Genomic DNA, 27995 nt, shown 5'->3' with positions numbered 1-27995 from the left:
GTTTATGCTAGCTCAGCTGGTAACCTTTCCAAGTTTTTCGAATAGCCTCCCCTTGAGCCTGTCCGTTTGAAGCAAGGTGGCGACTCCTCCCATCTTCGCCTATGCCACTGGTCCATATTGCAACCCCCTGCCGTATTCCATGCACAGTTGGCCTACTCCTGTCTCCCTGTCATTGAGCAAAAAATAGCGGCGCTTTTCTTGCTTGTGTCCCCCGCACGTCACAGCACTCCGTGTGTCTCAGACGATTGCGGCAGCCCAAAGGTCGCTCCAGGGCGCCCTGACCAGCTCCGTACCTTGTGTATCGCATTGGATGCATGGGCCGACTTTCAGTCTTTAACGCTTCTCCAGGCGGCAAGCTGTTCTGTAGCTGCCTCCCTACCCAGGGGCCGTGGCTGTGGGATGGAAGCTCTCCAACTATGCCTCCTAGGTCCCACGAACCTTCGCCCGCAGCTGAAGCGGGCCTCCTCTGTACTTGCGTCCGGCTCACAGGTTGCGATAGCTGTGCGATGGAGGATTCTGCTGCACTTCACTATCGCCGATATCTTTTGAGCAGGCCAGCAGCTACCGCTTCGGTGTATTTTCTTTCGAGTGTGGCCCATCCAGGTGCAGGATATTTATGTTGTTTGGTCTTGGGCTGCAGGAGCCTCACTAAGGTGCGGCCGTCTTACAAGCCCACACTCTAGCGCCCCCACCTCCCTGTCCACTTTGAGGTGGAGTCGCCATTGGAGGTGCTTTGTAACTTTGCTGTGGCAGCACTTGTTGTGCTTGAAGCATTACTGAATGTTGCACATTTTGTGGTGGTGTTTGAGGCACATATACTATTGGTGGGTTTGACTGTGGCTGTACTGCTGTATTCCGTAGCTGATTGTAAACTCCTTTCCTTCCATTTTGTTAATCCCATTTCTTAGTTCTGCAATTTCTGATAAAATGTACGTATCTGTGACATAATTACATACTTGGTCCATCTTTTTGGGACCTATCCTTCCTCTGCCTATTTCTCATCGTCCTTCTCTACTACTTCAATGTGCCGTACACTATCCTGTTGTTGTGGGTACTGGGGTTGGGTTGTCCCTTGGACCAATTCCACAGACATTGCAGTCATCTGAGTGATGGCTGCTCCTACAGCTCATTCAACTGCTCCTTTCTTTGCCAACCTTTGCTGCACTAACTTTGCTGATCCTTTTTCTGTCACTTCTGCTGGTTTCTCTTTCTCCTGCTTTTTCTTACAAAAATGAATTATATGTGCCTGTATATATGTCCAAGGCTTGGCTTCCAATGCCACTATGTTATCAAGATTATTCTGTTCATCAGAGGGTAATCCCTTCTTCCAAACTCTCACCTACTTCTTGGGTCCATTTTTCTTAGATCCTGCTCCGAAACTGAGCGGGGTCCTCATTTGGCTCCATTAATTGAGTCTGGCCTGTCAGGATACATTTTCCTCAGCTGATCCCAAACTACTGTCCTAACTAAGTCAAATGGAAATCCATCATATCTAGTTTTACTGAGAGTAATATTTTTTACTCCAGCTTTCTGAAAAACAGTGTCTGTTTCATCATCCATACGAGAGCTAAGCAAACTTTTTATGTCACAAACTGCCAAGGTGATGCCGCTAGTTTGCTTTTCAAAAACTCTATTTCATTTCCCTGCTCCCTGTGTAAGTGGAGATAACAATTTCTTAAGTTTCTCCTTGTCCATCTGTGGCCAAGGAACATAATGGGATGCCCCAGGCGCATCTGATACACAGGACAGGTAGAATGTTGGGAATTGTGCTGCCTGCCATATTTTTGCCACATGCGCAAACATTTTTGAATGTAGGAATAATCCCACCCTTGATCTCCCTCATCATAAAGAATTCAATTAGCAGTACTTGCCATGCCACGTGGATCAAAGGACCCTTCTTGTGGCCATGGACTCATCTGTGAAGCTAACCCTTCAGTTATATCTGCCAAATTATCCACATTTGATACAACACTGTGCCAACTATTCTCTCCTTCAGCAACTGTCTCACTAGGGGTGAGATCTGCGCTGCGCAAAACTAATTGAACACTCATCTGCCGCATTTCCAATCATGTAGTGTCAACCCTCCCATAGCCTCACAAGATCCCATTCTGGGGTCTGGCTTGCTATGTGTTACCTGAAATCACCGCTGCTCAGGCTCCGTTGCTAGGGATTTCATAGTTTCCAAGAACACATCCTGCTCTCCTTCCCTCATGTCAATGCGATTAGGCAATCACCTTGCCCCCTTTGTGTGTTCTAAATTGATAAGGGGTCTTTCTTGAGTGCCAATATCATACGTGGAGTACCTAACCTTTTGTAATCTACATATTTCACCCTTATTATCTACACACCTATGTATGGACTCTATTCTATTTGTCATTCTCCCAAACCTTTTCTGTATCTGTCCTGGAAGATTATCATGAAACCCTTCTCTTCTTACTGCTCTTGCATCACTTCTACTCTTGCTTTGCGACAACCATTCCTGGACACTCTCTGGTGAAACTATCATGTTCCCTTTTTGCTAAGGTGGTAGATTATCTTCAGTCCTATCTCTTTCTTGGGATACTGGCCATAGCACCATACTAGTAGTTCTGTCCACATAGCCATTCCATCTAGCATCATTTACATCCCTTCACTGAAGCATAGACATTTGTTCACTAACTACCCTTCCTTTTGTGTCTCTTTTCTGTTACAAATGTGATGTGGCTGATGAAACATGTGAATAGCCATCACTGTCTCCTGGACTCTGCTCTTCACCTCTATCCTCCTGGGGAGAGACTGAATCAAAATGCAGTGTGAACTGTGCTTCTAGTTGACCTGAAAGCTAAGAGTCACCCACCCTTACTTGCTGTCTGGGAGTACTTGCATATCCTGGCTTTGGTATTTGTGGGGCGACATTAGGGAGTCCTTATGGAGATTGTGAAGGGCTCTCAATTTCAGGGTTCTCATATCCCATTGTGGCTTCTTGTAGCTGTACCAGCATATAGGTACCAGGTACCTTGGGAGAAGTACTTATAGGGTCATATGGAGGTTGGGGAACAAAGGGGTACTAGGGGTATCAACTTTTGAGGAGTCCTTAAACTTCTCACAAAAGACTTGTCACAAAGCTAAAGAGGCTTCTTGCTTCTGCAGTTTGGCTCCTGCATATTTACTTCTGAGATGCGTAACAATATGCTCTAATATTTTATCATCAAATGCCCCTTCCTTTAGCCAAGGATGTGCATATTTCTGAATGCCTTTAAACCACTTGTGACAATATTTTTGTAATTATCTCTGATCATTTGGAAAAGAATGTTGCATATGTGCTAGGGGAGTCTTGATAATTTCTCGTATTTCTAACAATTCTTACAATTTAACTTGTTATCTGTCTGACCAATATTACTTTTTCTTTTAAAAACGTCACACTAGTTCTTATAAACAAGAACATTTGTCAATGTGTCAAAATAATCATATATTAAACATTTGCATTACAATAACATTAGGCAACAACATCACTCTGTGGCCACATTTCCATTTCCACACATGCGCATGCATTCAACATTAGTATTTTAAAAAAACTCTTCAACTACATCTAAATGTGAATCACCATTGTTCTACTCAACACGGTAAATGCAGTCAGCAACCATCGGCCACTTCCCTCCACGCTAAGAGAGCAAAACCCTCAAACCATGAGTCCCATAGACCATAGAATTAATTCTAGACATTAGGTCCAGGTGGCAATTTGAATGTTCAGATCGTACCTGGAAGTTAAGTTTAGCCGCATCAGCCTTTGTGAAGGTTGACGAGGAAAAGCCTTTACTTGCTGGCTTACTGAACCTGTTCTTTTTGAGCTTCTTCAGTAGAATAAGCCGTCTCATTATTTACCCAAAGATTAGCGCCTCTTTGATGCCAAGGAAGCTACCAAACCTGCTTTAAAACCGGAAGAAACAATAACATCCACATGCCACTGTCTCAGCGGTGCCTCTGAAAAAACAGTGAGGCCTTGGCATGTCTGACTACTGTCTCCCTGCCCTGGGCCGCTCTAGGAGAAGCACTACCCTTCCAGGTGTGCTGTGCGGTGGTATAGCTAGACCTACAGTCACCCGGGGCGGACCCTAAGTTTGCCACCTGGTGCAGGTAAGAACGTGAGGGGATTGCAGCAGACGGACGCCTTGTTCAGGGCGGGGGGGTCTGGTGGCCAATGGATGACTTGTTTACGGGGTGCGATGGAATGGTAGTAGTCAACAGACACATCTTCCCCACTTCTGCCGCCCCCCAAAACAGTGCCGCCCGTGGCGTACCTCTCTAGCTACACCACTGGTGCTGTGCTCCACTGCTGGTCCTAATCTAGCTACTCCCATGTAGTCATTGCTCTAAGAGTGTATCCTAAGCAGGATCCTGCCCTCCAGCTGCTCCTACACAATTAAACACAAAGGATATCATGATGCCTATGTGGCTCCCACCCAGGCCTGCTGCCCTAATGTGAGGCACGTTGCAATGGGGGCATCAGGTAAAGAGTCAAACTCCCATCCAAAGGCTACTGTGGCTGCTCCAGGAAGGTGCTGACCCCAGGGGGATCACGCCACAGTGTTGACTCTCATCACAGTTGTTAATCCACCTGTTTGTAAAGAACGCAGCAGGAGGAGGACAAAACAGCTATCCCTTCTCACCAATACAGCTGCCTAAAGTTGCCTCCATCCCTGGGATCACATACACACCTGAAAAATAGACACACACCCGCCACAAACACAAAACAGAGTGACATATCGACACACACACACACACATCGCATGTTGTGCAAACAGACATACATACATTGTATTCCTCTATATATATCCTATCGCTCTTACTCTTTTGTACCCCGCCCCTGAGGAGGAATTATTTTCAGATCTCAATTACCGTCACCTCATCCTTTCCATGTCAGTCGGTGCATTGGAATTGAGACCCTTACAGTCAGTCCCTAGGCCCTATATCAGCCTCTACAATCTAGTATCATCTGGCCATATTATCAAACTCAGATTTTGCGATTCTCAAAATGCGATTTTTAGCAAATTGCATTTTGAGAATCGCAAAACCCGATGTAATTAAAAGTTCGCTAATATTTAGCAATTCCCAAAAATGTGCAGCATTTAATGCGAATACCAAAATTGCGATTCCTTAATTGCGATATAGCAAATCGGCGAATCGGAAATTCAGGTGCAGCTTAATAACATCACAACCAGGAAGTGTGACTACCCATGCTGCACCTGAGTTTCAGAAGCAGAGTGAGAGGCTGGAAGGAGGGCTGAGGCACCAGTGCACTGCTACTGTGAGAGGAGAAATGGCCACACAGGATAAGCAGCAGGGGTAAACAACCAGGAAGAGAAAACAGAAGTTCCCTGAAAGGGAGCAGGAGGTGCTCATCCAGGAGATGGTGGTGAGCCATGAGCTGCTTTTTGGAAAAAAATCCCTGCGTGTGCCTTAGACCCGCAAATGCAGAATCTGGGTTGACATCCAGGAAAAGGTAAACTCCATTGGCGTCACCCACCGCAGCGTAGAAGACCTGCCGAAAATGCTGGTAAGATATGCGCCAGAGGTCTAAGGAAAAGGTTGCTGCCAGGCTGGAGGAGGCAAGAAAGACCGGTGGTGGGAGGTCTACTGCCACGGATTCCATGCCACTGAAGGAATTGGTTGAGGGGACCCTGCTGCCAGAGAGCGTGAGTGGTGTGGCAGACATTGACAGCTCCGACTCCCCAGATCCCAGACAAGGTAAGAAGCATGCCATCACACCCCTGATACCTCCCTACACCCACACACCCAGGAGAGACCCAGGCACCCAACAGAAATGCAAGTCCAGTGCAAGCATGCAAGCACACACAGAAATGCATTATGAGAGATGTAGTCACATACACCAAACAGTGGAGCAGTGACATCCAGCAAGGGTCAATCAGTATGTGTGTATCAGGAAAGGCAAAATACAGACAGTTAGGACCTATGTAACTCCAAACAGGGTAATTTATTTCATGACAAATGCAAGGCAGGACACCCAATTAATGTGTGAATTTACGTCCACAACACCCCCAAAAACACAGGGACTGATGGCAGGAGGGGAGGATAAATTCCACAGCGTGGAAGTGTCAGGGCAAGAGGAGGAGGAGGAAGGCAGCCCAGTGATCCCAGCGAAACGCCGATGGCGCATCACAGTACCACCATTGCCACCACTGGAGGTGAAAACACTGGACACAGATGAGGATGGGCAACAAGTCCAGGGCCAGTCTGACCCACACCACAGAGCACACTCCCCTGCATGTCCCACTCCAGATATTACAAGGCGGAGGGCAATAAAATCAATTCAGCGACAAATGAGGGTGGGCTTCATTGGCCCGACAGGTGCCCTGAGATGCGAAAGGACCCGGCAGCCAGGTGCAGGGAGAGACAGCGCCTCCACACACGCCTGGACTTACATACGAGGGCTGTTAACTGGCTTACCTCTGCCACCTCAGTGCTGTCATGTCGTTGCATCAGCATGCAGCATGAGTTGGCACACTGCAGAAAGGACGTGGCCAGGGGACTAGTACAGGTCACAAGTGCGGTGGACCAGCTGTGGGCAGCAGCCACTGCTGGCACAGGAGCCCTCAGCTCACTGGAGGAGGATGGGCAATCAAGCAGGAGCAGCAACACTCCTTCCCTCCCACAGGACATGAGCCGCAGTGTGTGTCATGGTAGGGCTGCCAATGCTTCAGGAGAGGGCACTGGGCACTCTGAGCGAGGGGCTACGAGCCGTCCACGCCGACGTTGAGGTGCCCTGACTACCACATGGCAATGGGTGAGTTAACCCATTGCACAGAGCCCCATGTTTACTATGATTTATTTGCACTGTGTGTTCAACATGTGCAGGACATTTAGACCAACATAGTGTGCAACACAGGCTGTGTGATGCTAACTTTCCTGAGCATAAGGAAATAAAAACACAGTCTTGCACCAATCTGTAGCTTTGTATCATCGTTTCTCACCTAGAAATAGTTCTGTGTGATCTCATCTCGCCTCTGGCGCCCGGCAGCCGAGCCAATGACACTGGCTGGCCAGCATCTTAGAGCTGGCCCCTCCTCATTTGATGATTCCGAATCCGTGAGCTCCAGTGGGGTGCCTTTCTTGGTGGCGATGTTGTGCAGCATGGCACACGCAACCATGATCCTACAACAGGTCTCGGGCTGTACTGTAGTGCCCCTCCACTATTATAGAGGCAGCGGAAATGGCTCTTCAGTATTCCAAAGGTCCTTTCAAGGGTACTGCGGGTGGCTGTGTGGGCACCGTTGTACCTTCGCTCCCCAGCAGTGGCAGGATTCAGGTACGGAGTCAGTATGTAATCTCGGACAGCATGCGCACTGTCACCTGTAGGGTGAGAAGAATCAGGCTAAACACTGTCCTGCGGCTGCTGCGCTTCATTGGTGTGTCCTTGTTACCAATGTGTTTACCTAGTTAGCCATCAGCAAATTCACTATTTGAGTCGTCAGTGAATCCCACTGTGGAGGAAGATGAATGAGTCGTGGGTGCTGCCTGGGTATTTCGCTACAATGTCAGTGATAATATGCTTGGCATTGCACACTACCTGTATGTTTAGGGAATGGTAGGACTTGCGATTCCTGAACACATACTCGTTCTGAGAGGGGGGATATAGTCCCATCTATGCAGCCAATGACGTGGGGGAATGTGCAATCTGATAGAACTTGGTTTGGTCTTGTGCCTTTTGTGTGCTGGGGAATTGGATGTGTTGATGCAGCCTCTGTACCATTGCATCAAGGAAGGCGTGGAAGAAGCGCAACAGTGCACTCTGAGAGACCCCTCCTGCTGTGGCTATCACCCCCTGGAAACTCCCTGATGCCAGTAGGTGTAGTGAGCCCAAGACCTGTACATGGGTGGGGATAGTGTGTGTCCTGTGTGTGGGGTGTTCAAGTATGGGTTTGAGCTCCGCTATTAAGTCCAGGATGCTCTCTTCATCCAGCCTGTAGTTTACATGGATCTCCTCCACAGTCTGCTGGAGCAGGGTGATGTGCGTTCTGAAGATCTTATCCTGGGTCTTCTTCTCTGTGCAGCAGCTCTGATTCGCAGCCTCCTGGCTATCACATACAGCCCAGCCATTGTGGAAAAGGCCCGTGGCATTGTGGGGCTCTTTAAATAGGTTGCACCTGGTTACCACCTGCTCAGACTTGGTGGTAATTGCGATTAGCAAAATTGTGAATTTCGGGAAATCGCAATTTGCGAATTTTTCATGCATTTCGTTTTGCAAATTCGCAATTTGAGATTCCTTTTTTTGCGATTTTTGCTATTTGCGTGGCTGGGATAGCAATTCCGCAAATTTATTCGCAGAATCTATTTCTCGCAAAATTGATAATCGCTAATTTTGCAATTAGCAATTTTGCGATCGCTATGGCTCTCATACATAGGGTATCTCTATTTCACGCTCGCAAACGCTGTTTTTTTGCGATTCGCAGCATTTGCGAACGCGAAATAGTTTCATACATATGCCCCTCAATCACCTTGGAGCCAGATGTACGACCCGTTTTTGCATTCACAAACGGGTTTGCGATTCCGTTTGAGCATGCAAAAACATATTAGGCCATGTACATAGCCCATTTAGTGAGTCACTATTTTTTTGCGACTCGCTAAATATGTTTTGCGACTGGCTATTTGGAAGGGGCGTTCACTTCCAAATTGCGAGTCTCAAAACAATGTACTTATGTTTTGCTACCACAATAGCGGTCGCAAAACACTCGCAATTTCCACCTACTTCAAGTAAATGGCAATGCACTTGCAAAAGGGGAAGGGGTCCACATGGGACCTCTTCCCCTTTGTGAATGCATGCAAAATACTTTTTAAAGGGCAGGCAGTGGCCCCAGGGACCCCTGCCTGCCCTTAAAAAATGAAACAAAAACGTTTAATTATTTTTTATTTTAATGCATCCCATTTTCCTTTAAGGAAAACGGGCTGCATTTGAATAAAAAAGCTGTTTTTATTAAAAAGCAGTCCCAGACATGGTGGTCTGCTGAGCCCAGCAGGCCACCATCCCTGGGAGGGCTTGCATTCACAACGGGCTCGAAAATTGCGAGAGGCTCATTAATTTTAATGAGCCTCGCAATTTGCGACCCATTGGGATTCGCAAAACAGTGTAAACACACTGTTGTACATTTCATTTAGCGACTCGCACTTTTCGACTCGCAATGTGCGGCAAATTGTGCGGCGCTAAATGAAAGGGTCGTACATCAGGCCCTTAACTCCTACATGTAGGGCCCTTCATCCAGCCCAGCCCAGCCCTCTATTCAGTCCACAGCAGCTCCAGTTTATTCTCGTTTGATTCAGTGTTACCTCTTCTTCCAATCTACAGCTCCTCTAGTTTAACCCCCCTGGCCCCCCCACCTCAGCTGCTCTAGTTCAGACCCTTGCCCTGGAGTTCCACACACAGGCATTGGACGAGGAGCTAACCATTTCTCGAATCATGACGGAAAGTTCGCAATACAGAGTTATGAACACTGCTCTGTCAAGAATGTTACTCAAAAGGCATTGTTTTGAGAATTTAAATATATAGGTTTGGGTGAGTAAGGCATGTGAGTGCATAGATCTTTTTGGTGAGAACAGCCTGGGAATAGGTAGATCCTTTGGGTGGGTAGTTGTTATAAGAGGGCTCAGCCCAAAAGTGAGTTAGACTCACAGTTGAGTAGGGCCTGCAGTGTCCCAGCCAAGAAAAAATAAGATTGGCTTTTACACGAACAGTGAAAGCCCTTTGTACAAAGCCATTGTTTTAATAATTCCAAGGTAGTTTGTTTCTAATTTTAAAAGACCCAATAGACCCCAACAACATGGTGGCCTGCTTGTCATTCAGTGTTTCCAAAAATACTTCTGCAGTACAGGGTTCTCTAACTATGGCGGTCCTTGCTCTGCTCACTGTGCTATGCATGGGGTTTTGGTTACTTTTTCCATTGTTGTTTGCCACTTCAGCCATTTTGGGCTCCTTCCATCTAGTCTTATTGAAAAGACGTTCTTTCTAGAGCTGGTTTCTTTTACATACACAGCGTCTTGGCTACATATCCTTCAGGGAGGCTTCTCATCGACTGTGTTTGTCCCCAGTTAAGGACTCCCAAGTGTCACATCCCAAACACCCCTGATGTTTTGGAAGTTCTGTTCAGGGACAGATTATCTGGCCTCCAGACCACGTCCTAAGTAGCAAGGAGAAGTCTATCCCGAAAATACAGCAGGTGAAACTTAAGTCCAAAGACAGAAGATTTTTCTCATACCAAGGACCGACCTTCTATAATTTCCTACCAAACAGTGTCAAGCAAAAAACTCACTTTCCTCCTTAAAACGCACTAAAATTAATTCATTCTACATACCTTTAAGACCCACAGTAAGAGACCCTTGGTTAGTATGCTCGTTAGAAGCCTAATCAATCATTCAATTAATAAGTGAGTAAAGCTTTGTGTGAATAGTGCTTGTGGGTGATCAGTGCCTTCTAGAGAGTGAGAGTAGGTAGAGCCTGCAGGTTGGCAGAGTCCACTAGTGGGCAGTAGCAGCACATGAGTAGAACAACTGTGTGGGTAGGGCCTTTAGTGAGTGAGTACAGCGCACAGGTGGGTCCAGTCTGCCAGTGGACAGTGCCTGTGGCGAGTACGCTTGGTGAGTGAGTGAAGCCAGTAGACTAGCATCAACTGTGGCATGTACAGTACGTGGATGTGTAAAGTCTGCCAGTGGGCAATGCCCATCGATGAGTAGGCCCGTGAGTGATTACAGAACTGAGTCTGTTGATAAGTGGAGTCAATGGGTAGGCAGAACCAGTTAGTAGGTCGAGTCCTTCAATGGTTAGTAGATACTGAGGGGGGACTAGAGGCCCAAAGTGGATAGAGGGCACCAGTGAGTATAGGAATGTGCTGTAAATCAGAGCGAAGTATCCATGAGTCATTAGTGCCTGCAGGTAAGTACAGCCACGGGTGGGTATAAGCTATGGGCGTGTCAGTCACATGTGAGTAGTTTGTATGTGAGTAGTACCCAGGAGCGGATGTACATTGCGGCCCCTCCACGTGTATTTCGGTGGATGTAGTTGGTTACAGCCTACCAGTGGGCAGCGCAGCTGTTTCAAAGATAATGGTGCAGCTGAGTAGACCCCTTGAGTGGGCACGATGGTGGTTTTGCGGGTAGAGTAGACCACTTGAGCTCGCACCCCGCAGGTTCTCATGCTGTGACTGTAATCTGGTTTGAGGATACCCCATAATTGGGCCAGTGGCATAGCAAGGAAGCCAGGGTCCCTGATGTATGCAAGGAAAATGGCCCCTTTGACTGTTGGTGGGGTAGTAAAAGACATCAATTATCAGGGTTCAGTGGCACCCTCAGGGCTGTGGGCCCCGGTACCACTATACCCGATGCACCAACAGTAGCTACGATCCTGAATTGGGCTCAAGGCTGTTTCTCAGGTGCCTCTGCAGCTGCCTGTGGTTCTGCACAGCAGCTGGGCCCGGCTGTGTCGTGCAGGTATTGCTTTGCCATGATACGTTTGGTTCATTTCTGACCTTGGAGATCGCCCTGTACTTCCGCGCGCCTGGCAGTTAGGACAGGTAAACAAGGCCCGGCACACCTGCGGCCCGCCTGAGCCCGGCTGAGGAGGCCGCGCATGCGCAGGCGCGCGCCCCGAGGCCCGGCACACCTGCGGCCCACCTGAGCCCGGCTGGGGAGGCGCGCGCCCCGAGGCCCGGCTCTGTGTCCCAAGGGCGTTCCGGCACCCGCGGAGCGCCTGGTATTCCGGCACCGCCTCACCCGGCAGATAAGGCCTCCCCGTCGCTCACCCGATAAGGGACGCCGTCCGATACGGTCTTATCGCCTCTGGGCTGTGAGAGGCCGGGTTAACCACTTGTGGGGCCTGGAACAGTCTAGAAATCCCAACGCCACAAGAAACCAGCTCTGACACCAGCCTCTGCTCCAGTGAAGGTTCAGCCTGAGCGACAATTGATGAAAAGCAACAGCATACGCAATAAGACATAAGTCCCTTATTTCATTGCATTAAAAAGGACTCCGGCAAACGTAATATATTTAAATGATACAACAAGGATTTGGGCAAAAGTTACTAATTTGTGTCTACCAAGCCGAACATTACCTCAGGATAGTGCAATAGTCCCTGTTGTCGCCCTAGAGGTGCTTGACAAAGATATATTCTTCAATCTATCCACAGACTTGGACACATTTTATCATCACAACGAGACCCTCATTGCTAGTGGGGCTTAATTCTAAGGAGGATAGATAGTAACAGGACCCGTGAGAAGTATGAGATCTGCGGAAGCGACACAGTTTAATGTTACCAGGAGATTTTGGCTGCTGAGAACAGCTATAATCTCGTGATAACACTCCAGAATAAAATGAGTTATTACCTGGGGAATAGATCACCCGGGTGAATATTTTTTTTCTCTGGGGAACCTCAGTGTCCCACCTATAAACCCTGTAAACTCTGCCCACTTCCCCCCGGAGTTACCGGCACTCCACGTACCAGTCACTTTCTGAGTGGATTTACATCCGAGGACCACATAGTTGGGCCCGCCCGTTGGGCTAAGTGTTGCGCACAACAAGATCCGCTTCATTCATTCAGATGCAACTTGTAGAGTTAGCTGAGGCCAACTTTGTCAAGATTCTTAGTAAAACTTCACAAAGTTGGCTGAGTCTAAAAAAAACAAGATGTTGGGATGGAAAGGTCCATGTGTGGCTCTGGAGAGGTGTGTCCCCGGAATATCGAAGATAGAATATCACATCATGGAAACATCAAGGGCAAAATATCAAAACTGAAATATTGAAATGTAAGTAAAGATTTTCTATACCTAACTATACAGACAGAAAGATATAGCTTCAAGGTATATAGATGCGGAATTAGGAATAGTTAATCTATACTTAGTCAATATGTACTTACCTTTCAATATTTTGGTCTTCGATATTTTGTCCAAAATATTCTTATATGACAGTATTTTTGTCTAAGATATTCAGCAGTACAATCTCCGGAGAGCCTGCACACCTTCCTGGGGTTCATTATAATAAGCTGTGGAGGTTTTTGCAACTCAGCTCAGCTCTGGCTCAAGGGAGTTGCCTAGCTTACTGTCTGGCATTTCAGCCGTCTTCAGCCAGGCTTGTTTGAATCCAGTGGCAAAGTGAGCAAGGGACTCACGTCTGGGCGTACCCTGCCAACTTATGGCGAACAAAGTGGTACAAAAAGGGGTGGTGACGGACGGAGCATCTGAACCAATCAAACACTCACACCCAGTCAACAGATCTGGCTTGGCAGTTCGGGCTGGACTGTTCCCATGAGGCACAGGGTCTGAGTGATTTACATACGGCCATGTCTGAACTGGGGTGGCAGAGTGGGCTAAAGAACGGTGATGGATTAAACCCAGATCTGTTGACTGGGTGTGAGTGTTTGATTGGTTCAGATGCTCCGTCCATCACCACCCCCTTTTGTACCGCTTTGTTTGCCATAAATTGGCAGGGTATGCTCAGACGTGAGTCCCTTTCTCACTTTGCCACTGGATTCAAGCAAGCCTGGCTGAAGACGGCTGAAATGCCAGGAACCGGTCCGAGGAAGCTTGTTTCCGGTCCAGGGAAGGCATGGCTTGGCAGTTCGGGCTGGACTGTTCCGATGAGGCACAGGGTCAGACTCATTTGCATATGGCCATGTCTGAACTGGGGTGGCAGAGTGCCCTAAAGAACGTGATGGATTAAACCCAGATCTGTTGACTGGGTGTGAGTGTTTGATTGGTTCAGATGCTCCGTCCATCACCACCCCTTTTTGTACCACTTTGTTCGCCATAAGTTGGCAGGGTATGCTCAGACGTGAGTCACTTGCTCACTTTGCCAATGGATTCAAGCAAGCCTGGCTGAAGACGGCTGAAATGCCAGAAACCGGTCCTAGGAAGCTTGTTTCCGGTCCAGGGAAGGCCTGGCTTGGCAGTTTGGGCTGGACTGTTCCCACGAGGCACACGGTCAGACTGATTTGCATATGGCCATGTCTGAACTGGGGTGGCAGAGTGGGCTAAAGAACGGTGATGGATTAAACCCAGATCTGTTGACTGGGTGTGAGTGTGTGATTGGTTCAGATGCTCCGTCCATCACCACCCCCTTTTGTACTGCTTTGTTCACCATAAGTTGGCAGGGTATGCTCAGACGTGAGTCCCTTGCTCACTTTGCCACTGGATTCAAGCAAGCCTGGCTGAAGGCGGCTGAAATGCCAGAAACCGGTCCTAGTAAGCTTGTTTCCGGTCCAGGGAAGTCATGGCTTGGCAGTTCGGCTAGACTGTTCCCATGAGGCACAGGGTCAGACTGATTTGCATATGGCCATGTCTGAACTGGGGTGGCAGAGTGGGCTAAAGAACGGTGATGGATTAAACCCAGATCTGTTGACTGGGTGTGAGTGTTTGATTGGTTCAGATGCTCCGTCCATCACCACCCCCTTTTGTACTGCTAGCTTACTGTCATGGCCCGAAAGGATTCTGGCCCACGCAACTCACACCCTAATTCAAAAATCTTCTAAATTCAAGTCAATAAATAGGTGAAACTGCAGTCAACTAATGTGTGTCTCTGGAGGGAAATAAAGCCCTTCTTCCCTCCAACTTCCAGAAATAAGTACTAGCCCTTCATCGAGTCCTCACAATTGGTATAACACCCTTCCTACTGACCTTGCAGATGCTTAACTTGGTAGGCAAAAACCACTGAGCTTCCCTACCCTAGGTTAATAAAAAAGGGCCAGAAAATGTGATCACTTTCAGATTCAGAAATAATTGAGAGCCACCCACTTTGAGTGCTAAAACCCACCTATAAGGGGCATTGCTCCCATTGGCGCAGAGGTGCATTGGCACTGGGGCCCAGAATCCTGAGGGCCACTGAACCCGGATTATTGCACAATGTATAATTCAAATAGCAGCCTGGGGGGTATTTTCATCTTTAAATTTTGGCCCATGACACACTGGCTACACTACTGCCACCCACCATCTAGCCTATGCACATTCTAAGTTATTGACCACCCAGACATTTTCGCCCTCAGAAAAGCTAGCCAGACATTCATGTCAAAATTCAAACTTCGGCAGTGCTCTCCACTCTCAAACGCCTCAGTCTGTACCTGAGCACTCACACTTGTGTTCTCTCCCGTCTGCTAAATGTGACTCTTTCGCATATAGGGGCCATCCATTCGGGGGACAAGAAACAGTTCTCTTTACCCAGTCCTGCATGACTAAGAATCACCAATAGTAAGTAGTCTAGAATGTTGCATTGTTTGATGATCCCAGTTGGGGTTTTGAGATGTAATGTGACATCAGTTACTGGATGACCCACTTAAGGCCCGTGGCTGGGACATGTTCAGCCGTGGGTCAGTCCACCCTTCTCTATAGCATATGAAGCCCGAATGGTTCCCTTAGCAAAATCACCCTGATCATTTGTACTTGTGTTTCTAGAAATATCTTCTCTGTGGATATGAATGAAAAGACATTTATAAAGTGCTCTGCTACCCATTCCTGGGTGTCCTGTCACTGAAAGAGGTCTCTAGAAGATAAAACAGGTAAGTATACATTAGGAGCTGAAGGTATGAGTTTTGAGAATTTTCCTGAAAGCTTAGTGAGACACAGTAGAGTGGAGCGTAGAGTGCAGGTCCTTCTATAATTTAACAGTGCACTATTGGAAAGTGCAGTCGCTGTTTCCAGAATGGATAATGTGGGGAATAACAAGGTGATTGGCAGATACGGGCACAACGTTCTTTTTGGAGTGTATCTGCAGAAAGGTTTCTGTAACTAGATCGGCCACTACGATGAATAACTTTATGACAGAGTCAAAGGTCCTGGAAGTGGCATCGCTTGCCAATAGGAAGCCATAATAAAGAAGCTAGATGGGGGGTGATATGATAACATTTTCGAAGATTGAGACTAACATGGGCTGCTGTATTCTGAACCACTTGTAGTCAGTTAAGAAGAGATTTCGGGAGAGCATTGCAGTAGTCCAGTCTAGATCAAATTAAAGCCTGAATCACTTTTTTTCTGTAATCTGCAGGTAAGAAAGAAAAGCTATTTTTCAAAGAGCAAAGATGTAGGAAACAGAATAGCACTAGATTAGAAAAGTGGTGCTGTACAGTGAGATTAGACTCAGTGACTACTTGTAGATTTTTCTCAGAGGTGGAGTAAATCATATTGGCCCACTTCAAAAGGCCACCAGATTTTGTTTCATGTGGGGGACAGCCCAAAGATGACCTACCAGACACCTCCAGCTGTGTAGCTGTAAAAGACCTATTGTGAGCTTACCAAGATCTTACAATGGGCTTAAAGCCTGCCTATTGCTTACCATTGGTTGGCTTTATTGTCACTCTCATTTACTTTTTTCTTATTCAATGACTTTCCTTGTTAATCTCATGTTTGTCTCTTACGTGCCTGCTATATAGCCTTGTTACCCGTGTCCTTCAACTGCTCATTTAAAGAGATCTTGTAAAAGTTACAGGTTGCTGTCCAGACTCAGAATTAATTAAGTATTATAAGGACAGCCCGACCAAGTGTCACGCATTGTGCGTGACACTACCGCATTTCAGTGCTGGTGTCCGCATCACCGCACGAAATGCATTAGTCACGCATAATTAGGGACCCCCGCCCACCCGCCCCCAGGCATGCTGAGAAGCCTTGGAAGCTGCAATAGCGAGCTCACTTTGCCAAGTAAAACGTGCATGTGTCTGACGATGTCAGCAATTTATGGTGAACTGGAGTGCAGCACACGGAGCCTGGTGAATCAATATTCAACAGCACACCCAAGATGTATTTTGCAGCTCATTGTCGTTTTTATGAAGGCGCGCTTCCCTGTACTGCTCCTTCGGCTGCAAGGCAGAGGCCATCTGAGAGGCGGCGGAAAGTTAGATTTTCCTCCGGGTGCCGGGTGCCCCGCTGCGTGACTCAGCAGCTATGGTAAATACGACCCCCGGCCGCAGTGATTCAATGGCCCAGGGAGGTAGTGAGTCTCGATGCAGCAACAGTTGGTAACAGAGCTAGACAGTGGACTGTAACTTCTGACCTGATCACGTGACTGCTTGTGAAGCCTGATGCCCCCAAACACTTCGATCTCGCGCCTGTAACAGTACAGAGTTGTGCCGTCACGGGTGCCGGGCCGCCCTTCAAAGCGGCACCATGAGGATTGTTGTGCTGACTGTTGTTAATGCACCAGGCTCACAGGTGGTCCGTAGGAAGATTTACGGCCGCTGCGGGGGACGACACAGAATGGTGCAAGAGAGAAACCCTTTAACTTTGCTGTGTCTCTCCTTGCCCGAAGAAATGATTTCAATGCAGTAAGCTCTTTTATTTAGGGGGATCGCCGGTGCTGTGGAGGTCTCTCTGGCTGGCACAGATGGCAGCCTGCTGTGCTGAGCACGCAAAAATGAAGTGCCACTACCGGCCAGTCAGGTAGAATAAAGCACTTCTATGCGAAGACAAGTGCTGCTTGACAGTCTCCAGCGACGTCTGTTCAGGCACTCTTTAACTGCCGTCTGCTGTTGCAACTTGTGCCCCCTTGGCCCCATGCCCAGCCAACCGAAGAGTTCAGGCCCAAGACAAAACCAAGCGATGAAGCGCTCAGTATGGAGCATTATCCCCAGCACCTGTTTACCAGCAGCAGTGAGGTAAGTCATTCATTTTCGGGTCTACAGACTACTGTACTGTCAAGTTGATCTCTGCAGCATGTGCTGATTAATACTAGATCACAATGCCAGTTACTGCACACCATTCATTTTAGACTGAGCCTGGCAGTTTATTTCTTCACACACAGGACACATTGTATTTATGTTGTAACTGCGATAAATTGTCAGGCAATTTCCAGCGCAGAATAGCAGTAACCAGAGAGGAACAGAAGTGTCTCCTTCTTGGCTCAGTAGTGTTAGTGCTACGAGGACCCAGCCTGCTAATGTAGGCACATGAATTTTCACATTGTTTTAATATTGTATTACACACAGTATATGCTAGCATACCACAACATTTGCAGACATAGTTCATTATAAAGAAAGTGCAGACTTTCATTTCAGGGGTTTTGCTCCAGTTGTAACATATTATTAGAACTTCTTGTGGATACGTTCTAATATTTATCTCTCTCCATGCACCTCATTACATGTTTTTTTCTCATGAGAAAGTGTCACTCTAAGTGTCACACAGTTGGCAGTTAAATATCATTCGTAAATCCACTAATACCATGGACATGTCACATATAACTAATCTGAAAACTAGGCAGCTATGATGCCTGTTCTGCACTCACATGGAATCCGTCTCCGGGTAAGTACCTTCCATTTCTAGTGCTTTGCAGCAGTTTTAAAATCTTCTTAGACTTTCTCGTTGCTCAAATGGGTGTAATTTCTGATATATATATATATATACACGATCCAAACTCCTGCCTATCGGATCTGGATTCCGACTTCAAACCAGGTACAGACCGCACACAAGCGCTTCAGATGATTGCAGAGGTGGTTTATTGACCCCTTGTCTCCAGCATGACGCGTTTCGGCTACGTCACTGTTGCCTTGTTCATATATATAGGTTTACCTCGTCTTCATTGCTTCATTTTGCACACGAAAAAGTGTCACTCACAGTCGCTGAAATGTCACTCATAATTGTACTAAAATTGTGAAAATGTCACACATAGCAATCTGAAACCTTGGCAGCTATGTAAGGATAAGTAAAAAAAAAAGCAGTAAAGCCATGTGAGGACATACCTGGGGTCGTTTTTTGGTGGCTTATGCTCATGGTATTAATGTATGATGGTGATGGGTACATCGGAGCGTTAATGCTGTCAGGTGCACCAGTCAGTGGTTGTTTTTCCAGGACTATTCCTTGAGCATGGGCACTAGGCAGGCACTGCCTTTTCTGACTTTATACACTACGCTTTTTTAATGGTAGCATTTTTCTGAACTAGTTAATTAAAACCATATAGCAATCTGATTATGATAATAAATAGGGATGGGTAGCAAGCTCACCTCCACAGATGGAGTTTTGCCACTATACGCTCCACTTAGCACACAGACTTTGGCAAAAACTCTGCCTTCTGCCGATGGAGCGGAGTTTACCAGCGCGTGCACCGCTCACCCCTAATACAAATTTGCTTTCAGTACAATTATTTGCAATTATATGAAAAACCCAACAGGTTTATAAGTAATAATATGTGTAATTGTAATGATGCGCTTGTTGAACTTTTTATGAGTGCTTGTTCTAATGGGATGTGTTACACACTTTGCAAATTTTGGGATTGTTTTACTGATGAACAAAAAAAGCTCTTGGTGTTGAGGCTTTTTATATTTTGTACACATGTGTTAAGTCCTGTATATGTCACTAATTGTTATGAAGTTTTTTATTTGGATGTATGACATTACAACGCATGCTTTTACATCGCATGCTTTTACAACGCGGGTTTTACAACACATACCATTACAATGCATGGTGCTTTTAAGCGCTGGAGAGTGAATTGTTTAGTTTACTATTCCAACTCCAGTCTCCGTGGATAGTAGGGAAGGTGCTGGATAGTACATTAAACCTATTCCCTATCCTAGAGCGCCCCCCAGCGCAATGCGTTGTAATGGTTTGCGTTGTAAAAGTTGCGTTGTAAAGGCACTGCGTGGTAAAAGTTGCGTTGTAAAGGTTGTTTACCGTTTTATTTGATTTGTATTTCAAGAATGTTTCGTTTTGTGCATTTTATTGTTTTGTTAACTAAAGTGTTGATTTAAACGTTATTAAAATAAAAATTAAAAAATAAACAAAAATCTCGAAACATATTTTTATTCTAGTCAAGCATAACTAAAATCAGGTTAGGTTGAACGCTTGCCATCTTCTACTATAGCTTCCGATTCTTGGAAGGTCCTGGGGAAGGATGCCCAGTCTGTCGCTGACCTCAGAGTCCCCGAGGATCCTGGTGGACCATGCTTTGATGAAAACCTGGAGCAGATACAAGATGACATACTCCGCCGCATCGTCACCACTGCACCACTTCCAGAGGGGGTCCTGGATAGGGCTCACTTAACAACCCTGCTGCTTCTCTCAGACTGTGGCACGGAGTTAAGCCAGGCAGGTTCTGCTGGGGACCAGGAACTGAGAAAGGTAAGACACAGGGTTATGTTAACTGATCAGAGCAATTGTATGTGGCAAAAGCCAGCGTCATTGTTCACAAAAGCCCTCAGTATGATGAAGAGTGGAAAGACCTGGGGTTTTGAGCTTGCAAAGACATGCTGTATAGTTGTTTTTAAGGTATGGGAGACTGCATGCATATGTGCTTGCTGCAGGCAATGTTTTGTGGCAACTTTATGGAAATCACCCGTAACCGTGCCCCACCAGACAATAAAACAGGCCCACAAAGACACAATAAACACAGCCCACGTACTGACCTAACAGACCAGCTCATCAAACACTGCCTGATTGCTCTGTAGGTCAATCCGACCCTGTGAGTGGTCCTTAACTGAGCCTGCAAAGCCAAGGGTAGAAGTCTCTCCATTCAGTGCCCCGGTGGTATCTTTACAGGTGAAACGGAAACCCCATGTCAGCACATATTTTTTGAACCATAGTGCGTTGGTTTTGGCATCCACGTTTTCTGTCCAAGCTACGACTCCTACATTTGTAACTGTAAATGGTTATTGGCTCTGGTAACGCCTATGTTTCTATGTTGATTGAGTACTCACTGTATGGTGTATAGTATTGTGTTTTGAAATATATTTTTATATTCATTGATTCGGAGTTATAGTTGTTGATTTGGAGGCTGGGTGTTTTGGGACATCAGTGGAGGTTGCGCAGCGCAGGCAGCCATTCCATCACTCGGAGTATTGGCATCTGTGCAGTGGTATGCATTGCATGCCTGCCACAAGGCACATCTGGTCTGGTCCGGCCCTTGCTCCCAGGTCACCCTGTCATTATAAGGTCCGCTGTTATGTCACAATCTGCCGCAGCATGTGATGCTTCATTTCATATGACCTAAATACACACTGGTGTACCACAAACGCCCTCCGGTTAAGGACACAACGCCTACCACGCAACCAAACCTTCCAGTGCAGCAGGGATTGACTCCATTATGCCAAAGGAACATCATATGGCGGACAGTTTACAGAGTAGCCCAATAAAGGCACCTTAAGAACCAGTTGGTGCGCTCTCTCCGTTCCCTGCCTGTGCCCCGCACACCTTGTCCGCCCTCTTCCCGTACTTGTGCTATCACATGGCCCGTGCAGTGCGCGTGCTCCCTCCCCCGGTAAGTGACATCACAGAAGCAGCGCACGCGCTTCCTAGCTCTACTTATGACATCAGCGCGTTACATTCTCATCCCTCGCGGAGGCCGCGCGCGTCAGGTGGCTTTGGCAGACATTTTATGAAGAGCTTTCGTCCTGCAGGGCATCGACGCGATTGGTCGGTTCCTGGGTGGCTCAGCTGCAAAACTCGGGGCTGTGGACTCCTTGATGAAGACACTGGAAGCAACAGTGGCCTACAAAGGGGAGCAGGTAATAAAATCCGTTTTGGGGTAGTAGAGGAAAGTCCAGAGACTGAGGTCAAACCAGCGTGATGTAGTATAGAAGACGGCGAGAGCTTGGTCGCAGGAATTTTCGACTGTGGGATCAGATGAGAATGGTTGAATCCTACAATCAAAATGGGCCATTTTACAGCCTGTTGTCAGATGTTCATGTTCTCGCTTAGGGTAAGTTGGAAATGCTGAGTTGTAGGGGGAGAGACGACAATTTAAAGGCTAGAGTCAGAGAGGAATGGTGAGCTCCTAGTATCAGAGGGAAACGTTTACAGCCTGGGGTCAGAAGGGAATGGTGAAAGCCTAGGGTCAGATGGGAAATGTACAGGCTGCAGTCAGAGTGGAGCAGTGCAAGCCTAGCGTCAGAGGGGGGATGGTCACAGTCTGGGGTCAGATGGGAATGCTGAGGGCCGAGGTCAGGAAGGAAAGTTTACTGGCTGGAGTCCGAGGCGGATGGTGAGAGCCTAGTGTCAGTGGGGAATGTTTACAGCCTGGGGTCAGATGGAAATGGTGAAAGGCAGAGTCAGAGATGAAAGTTTACAGGCTTGATGAATCTTGCGGTCCTAAGGGCACAGCTTGCGATCCTAAGGGCACAGGGAAAAGTAAACACCCTAGGGTTAGAGGAGAGTAGTGAGAGTCTAGGGTCAGAGGGGTGGCTTTACAGTTAGGCATCAGAGAGCAAAGGTGAGAGCCAAGATTAGAGGGGAAAGTTTAGAACAGGCAACTCCAACCGGCAACGAGTAGCTCGGGGGCTACTGGTGGCTCTGCAGCTACTTGTAAGTAGCTCTCCAATGTTCAGCCGAGCCTACTAACTTAGAGGTTATTCCTTTGATGAGTTAAGATATGTACTCCAGAATTGAAAAGTGTGTATTCAAGATGAAAATGTATGTGTTTTGTGAGCTTATTAGATTATGTTTGGAGAAAAAGGATTGAATTTTCAAATTATATTAATATTCAAAGTTGATAAAAACCTTTCTGGCAACCCTGCCTGAGGTACTGAGGTAATCACCGCTGGCAGCCTTGCATAGGGTGGCCACTAACGTAATGTTGTCTATACAACGTCAATAATATTAGTAGGTCAGCAAGATTATTATTGACCATGCGTAGCTCTTGTTATAGAAAATGTTGGAGCCCCTTGTTTAAAAGCTACAAGGTGAGATAAGATGGGAATAGTGAGAGCCTGTGGTCTCAGGTGTAAGTTCAGAAACTGCTTTCAGAGAGGAATGGTGAGAGCTTAGAGTCAGAAGGGAAACTCTACGACATGGGTTGTGAGGGTAATGATGACAGCCTAGGGTTAAAGACGAACAGTGAGAACTTAGGGTCCAAAAAAGGCTACTGAGAATCTGGTGCTTTGAAGGTAAAGTTTACAGCGGGTCTTAGAGGGAAATGTTTTATTTGTGGCTAAGGCCGACTTTTCCTGGGCATGGGTTAGCTGGACCCACGCCCAGGGCGCCAGTCGTCAGAGCGGAGCACAGAGGGGTCTCCATTGTGTTACTGCAGACAGCAACGTTCCTCTTGCGTGGCTCTAATGAATCCAATTAAACTGCTTGTAATCATCTTTTTTTACATGCTGCTGATACCATTGTACACCCCATTAGCACCCTTACGCCCCCTCCAATTTCTCTCTTACCCCATGCTGTCACGCAACAACTACCCTATCTGCCACATCAATAACTTAGCGCCAGTTGTAAATGAATCTGGCTTATTTAGGGGAGGGGCTTGTGTTCAGAGGCCAGTCTCTGCTCTAATGCGATCACCCTGTGACTGAACGATATACACAAAATGGCCTCCCTGCTGCATCATTCCATTCACCTGCATCAGCCTTGGTGCAAAATTCCCATCCGCCCAGGGCTCTATCCGACCGGGTGCGGCTCTGCCTGTGGTCATAGAGGAACGGTATGAGCACAGTGTTAGTGGCAAAGTGTTACAGTCAATGGTCAAGGCGGGATTGAGACCCTCTGGGTGAGTAGCGCGCTATATAAATTGTTTTGATTGATTGATTGAAGGGACAGTAATACCCGAAGGTCAGAGGAGCTAGGTAGGAGCGTGGAGTCATAGGGGAATGGTGTGAGTTAGAGTAAGAGGAGAAATGTGAACGTGTGGGGCTGAGGGGGAAGGAGAGAGCCTGAGAACAAAGGAGGAATATGAGATCCTTGGGTCAATAGGGAGCCATCAGAAGCAGGGGTCAAAGATGAAGGTCAGAACTTGCTATCACAAAATAAAGTGGGAGCCCGGGTTAGAGGGAAAAGATGGGACGTTGGGGTGTGAGGATGTGCCTGGTGCCTGAGGATTCAAGGAGCAGAGGGGTAGCCTGGAGTCTGGAAGTAGAAGGGGTAATAGTAGGAGATCTCGAGGTCTCAGGGTAAGAGGGCTGCAGAGGGGTATAAATGATAACAAGGTAAGGGCCCCATCTCCCGTCTTCTTCCTTTAATGCCTAACATGCCTTATTAAATGCTGTGTCTACATCCCCTGTTACAGGAATGGCCCTGTTCCCCTTTTTATCAACAGTAGGCCGCAAGACGTGCGGTGCATATAGATTATAATTTAATGCCAATGTTTCAGCAATATAAGAACATATGGCCTTGTTATACGTGGATGGTATAAAACTAATCTAGAAAGAAATGTCTACAATCCATATTTTTAGAAGAAATTTTAATTCTTCCTAGGGCCTGATTAAGAGGCAGTCTCAGCACACATATTTACCACCTGCTAATAACTTGGAGTTTGAGAGTAAAGGGGGAAGGAACCTGAGGTCTGAAGAAATGGGGAAGGGGAAAGGGAGTCTTGGTCGAAGAGTAATGGGCAGCTGAAGGTTCTTGGGTTTGAGCCTGAGGAGAGACTCTGGAGGTACAGAGGTCACTTACAACCTGCCCCATTGCCCTCTAGGTTCTGAGGGAGGAGGCCCTGTCTGTGCTGCTATGGAAGGCGACACGCTGGACTGAAGAGATGCGGGCCACCGATCCAACATGCCCGTTTGGCTTTCCCACTCTATGGAAGAGACTCCAGGAGCACGTGCTGACAGCAGTTGATAAGATATCACGGGAGTCGGCGGAGGCAAAGGAGAACCTGCAGGCTGTGAGTATCACCGCAGGCAAATCAGTGCCAAGCACTAGAATAATGTTATGACCCGCAGTAGGTTTTACAATACTGTTATGACTCCCTTTTAGGATTCTTTCGGGGTTGGTTTTTTTTTTTGACACCTTGTTAGAGCCTTCTCTGCCACTTGGGATGTCACTGTTTACCACTCTGAAGGTATTGCGCTCTTCCCCAAGGTGACCTTTGTTATTTCGGTGTCATAGCTTATTGGGCTAATGCATCCACTGAAGAGATATGTGTTTGAATCCATTGTCAATAGTTTTCATTACAGCAGGCCCGCTCAAAATTTCATTGGTAAAAGGAGTACCATTGATTTAAGTAACCACAAACCTGGAGCAGGACACGGTCAGCTACCTCCTCCCACAAGAATGCAGTCACAAGTGTGTATATTTCCAACTAACAAGGTCAACAAGCATTGGCACAGCCAATAGATCTCGCCTATGCAAGGCTAGTGGCTGTGCCAATATGTTTTAGCCATGTTGCACACCAGCGTGGCTGCTGTTCAGCATGGCCAAAGGTTAATGGGGAAAATGAGAGTGGCATGGAGGGAAGTGTCGTAAAGTGAAGCAGAGTGGTGTGGAGTGCTGTAAAGTGGTGTTGAGTTGGTGGTGGGGAGTGAAATGGAATCATGGAGTGGCGTGGAGTATCTTGGAGGGAGTAGAGTGTGGTAGAGTGGAAAGGCAAAGATGGAGTAAAGTTGAATGGTGTAGAGTGTTAGAGTGGTGTAGAGTGTTGTGGAGTGGCAGAATGTCGTGGAGTGGTGTCAAGCAGCGTGGAGTGGTGTTGAGCTTGTTGTGTAGAGTGTTGTAAAGAAGAGCGGCGTAGAGTAGATTGTCATAGATTGGAGTGGCACAAAGTGGAGTAGTGTAGAAGAGTTGAATGCCCTTGAGTGGGGTAGTGTCGTAGAATCAAGTGGCTTAGGGTGGAATAGCATAGAGTGGAGTGGCGTGGAGTGGCGTAGAGTGAAGTAGTGTGTCAAAGTGGCGAAGAGCTTAATGGAGTGGAGCGTCATAGAGTGGAGCATCATTGAGTGGAGTGTTGTAGAGTGGAGTGTCATAGAGTGACCTTGAGTGAAGTGGCTTAAAGTACAGTGGTGCAGAGTAGAGTGCAGTGGCGTAGAGTAAAATGGCGTAGAGTTGATTGTTTCTGAGTAGAGTGAAGTGGTGCAGGGTAGAGTACAGATGTGTAGAGCAGAGTGGCATAGAGTGCAGTAGTGTAGAGTAGAGTGATGTAGCATGCAGTGGCATGAAGTGCAGTGGTGCAGAATAGAGTGGCGTGGAGTGATGCAGAGTGTGGTGCGTTGAGTGCAGTAGAGTGACATAGAGTTTAGTGGGGCACAGTAGAGTACAGTTACATAGAGTGGTGCAGAGAGCAGTTGTATAGAGTACAGTGGTGCAGAGTAGAATAGAGTTGCGCAGAGTGCAGTGACAGAGAGCACCATGGTGTAGTGTGGTGTAGCATGCAGTGGCGTATAGAGCACTGGTGCAGAGTAGACTGGTGCTGAGTTCAGTGACGGAGAGTGCCATCTTGCAGAGTAGAGCGCCGTAGAGTGCAGTGGCACAGGGTAGAGTGGCGCAGAGTAGAGTGGCGCAGAGGAGAACAAAGTGGCATGGAGTGCTGTGACATAGAGTGCAATGTTGTAGAGTGGTGTAGAGTGCAGCGGTGCAGAGTAGAGTGGCATTGAGTTTAGTGGGCAAGAGTGCAATCTTGCAGAGTGCAGTGGCGTGGAATAGAGTGACATAGAGTAGAGTGGCATAGAGTAGAGTGGTGCAAAGTAGAATGGCACAGAGTACAGTGGTGCAGAGTAGAATAGAGTGGCATAGTGTGCAGTCATGAAGAGTTTTGCAGAGTAGAGTATAGTGGCATGGGGTACAGTGGTGCAGAGTAGTTAGTGCAGTGGCATTGAGTACATTGTTTTTTAGTAAAGCAGTTTTGAGTGCATCGGCATAGAGTGCAGTGGTTTAGAGTAGAGTGATGCAGAGGGCAGAGGCGTAGAGTGGTGCACAATAGAGTGGCGCAGAGTAGAGAGGCGCAGCACAGAGGGCAGTGTCATAGAGAGAGTAGTTTGGCATAGAGTGGAATAGTGTGGCTTAGAGTGCTGTGGAGTAGAGTAGATTGTTTCATAGTAGAGTGAAGTGGCATAGAGTGGAGTGGTGCAGGGCAGGGAGCAGCAGCATAAAATAGTGGCATAACACGCAGTGGCATAGTGGTGTATGTGGAGTGGCGCAGAGTGGTGTAGAATGCAGTGGGGTAGAGTAGATTGTTTCAAAGTAGAGTGAAGTTTCGTAGAGTGTAGTGGTGCAGAATAAAGTGCAGTGGCATAGAGAAGTGGTATTACGTGCTTTGGCATAGAGTGCAGTGGCACAGAGTGCAGTGTTGCAAAGTAGAGTGTGATAGAATGGAGTGATGCAGAGTAGAGTGGAGTGGAGTGGCCTAGACTGGCCTGGTGTATAGTGCAGTGTTGAATAGTAGAGTGGGGTAGAGTGCACTGGCATAGAGTAGAGTGGTACAGAGTGGAGTAGAGAGGCATAAAGTGAAGTCGTGTAGAGTGCCGCCCCAGACGCCAGCAGAGCGAAAGCCTGCCGTGGTGGGTAGGCCATTATTGTTTCAGTGGAACCTGTTCACCTATTTCATTGTTGACAACACATACATCCACCAAGTACCACAAACTAGGTTTTGACATGGGCAGTATGTTTAAGACTGTGGTGTAAAGAATGTAGTTGGTTTCCGGGCTTTTGTTTGTAGTTTTCTGGAAAGCAGTAATATGTGTTGTCTAGGTTATTATGGCACAGTGCGACTGCACGGGTTGTACATACTGAGGCTATTTGTTATTAAGTGTAGTTGTGTTGGCTACACCTTTTGGCTAGCAAATGCTTGGTATTATTAAAAGGGTTTGGTACTCGGACTTGCTGACTGTAAACAGAAAGCTTACTAGACATTCACTAGAGGGTCATATTAAGCAAAAGCCAACAGTGCTTTTACTGAAGAACCTCGACATGAATATTTGTTACCACAGAATGTGCATGTACCTCCTCACTGCAGGCCTGTTTTAATGGTTATGTTACAGCCATGTAAACTGGAGCAATGGAGGGATACGAGTGGTCTCCATGGGGGGAGTAATCTGCATTCCTCTTGCTTTCCAGTCCCATAAAAGAAAACACCAAGCTCCCTCGGACGGAGCCTGACATTTGACCTTTGTGTTTAAACGCATAACAAATGTGACAAGAAAAGAACATGATTTAAAAGCCTGTTTACAGAAAGTGAGATATCGGAAGGATACAGTAAACAGGATTTAGGCAAGGGAAGGGATGAACTCAAGCTGGATTGCCTAAAACGAATAGAGCCAGCAAATAGAAAGAAAGGGCATGTGAGTTAGAAACCACAAAGCCAATGGTAAGGTATGAGCAGAATTAATTCCTATGGAGGCTTTC

The 27995-nt window shown here is 47.1% G+C and overlaps 1 protein-coding gene across 1 annotated transcript in view; it reads left to right on the top strand.

Annotated features, from left to right (window-relative positions):
- LOC144773298 (uncharacterized) overlaps nt 1–27995 on the top strand; it is a 247026-nt gene that overhangs the window by 87477 nt on the left and 131554 nt on the right. The window contains exons 8-10 of the mRNA XM_078658242.1: nt 19810–20066; nt 21341–21448; nt 24355–24543. Coding sequence (XP_078514368.1) covers nt 19810–20066; nt 21341–21448; nt 24355–24543 — 554 coding nt within the window. The remainder of the gene's footprint in view (nt 1–19809; nt 20067–21340; nt 21449–24354; nt 24544–27995) is intronic.

The sequence above is a fragment of the Lissotriton helveticus genome, chromosome 1_1, assembly GCF_964261635.1.
Source record: "Lissotriton helveticus chromosome 1_1, aLisHel1.1, whole genome shotgun sequence".
Classification (NCBI taxonomy): domain Eukaryota; kingdom Metazoa; phylum Chordata; class Amphibia; order Caudata; family Salamandridae; genus Lissotriton; species Lissotriton helveticus.
The sequence above is the reverse complement of the archived record's forward strand: the minus strand, read 5'-3'. Positions and strand labels throughout refer to the sequence as shown.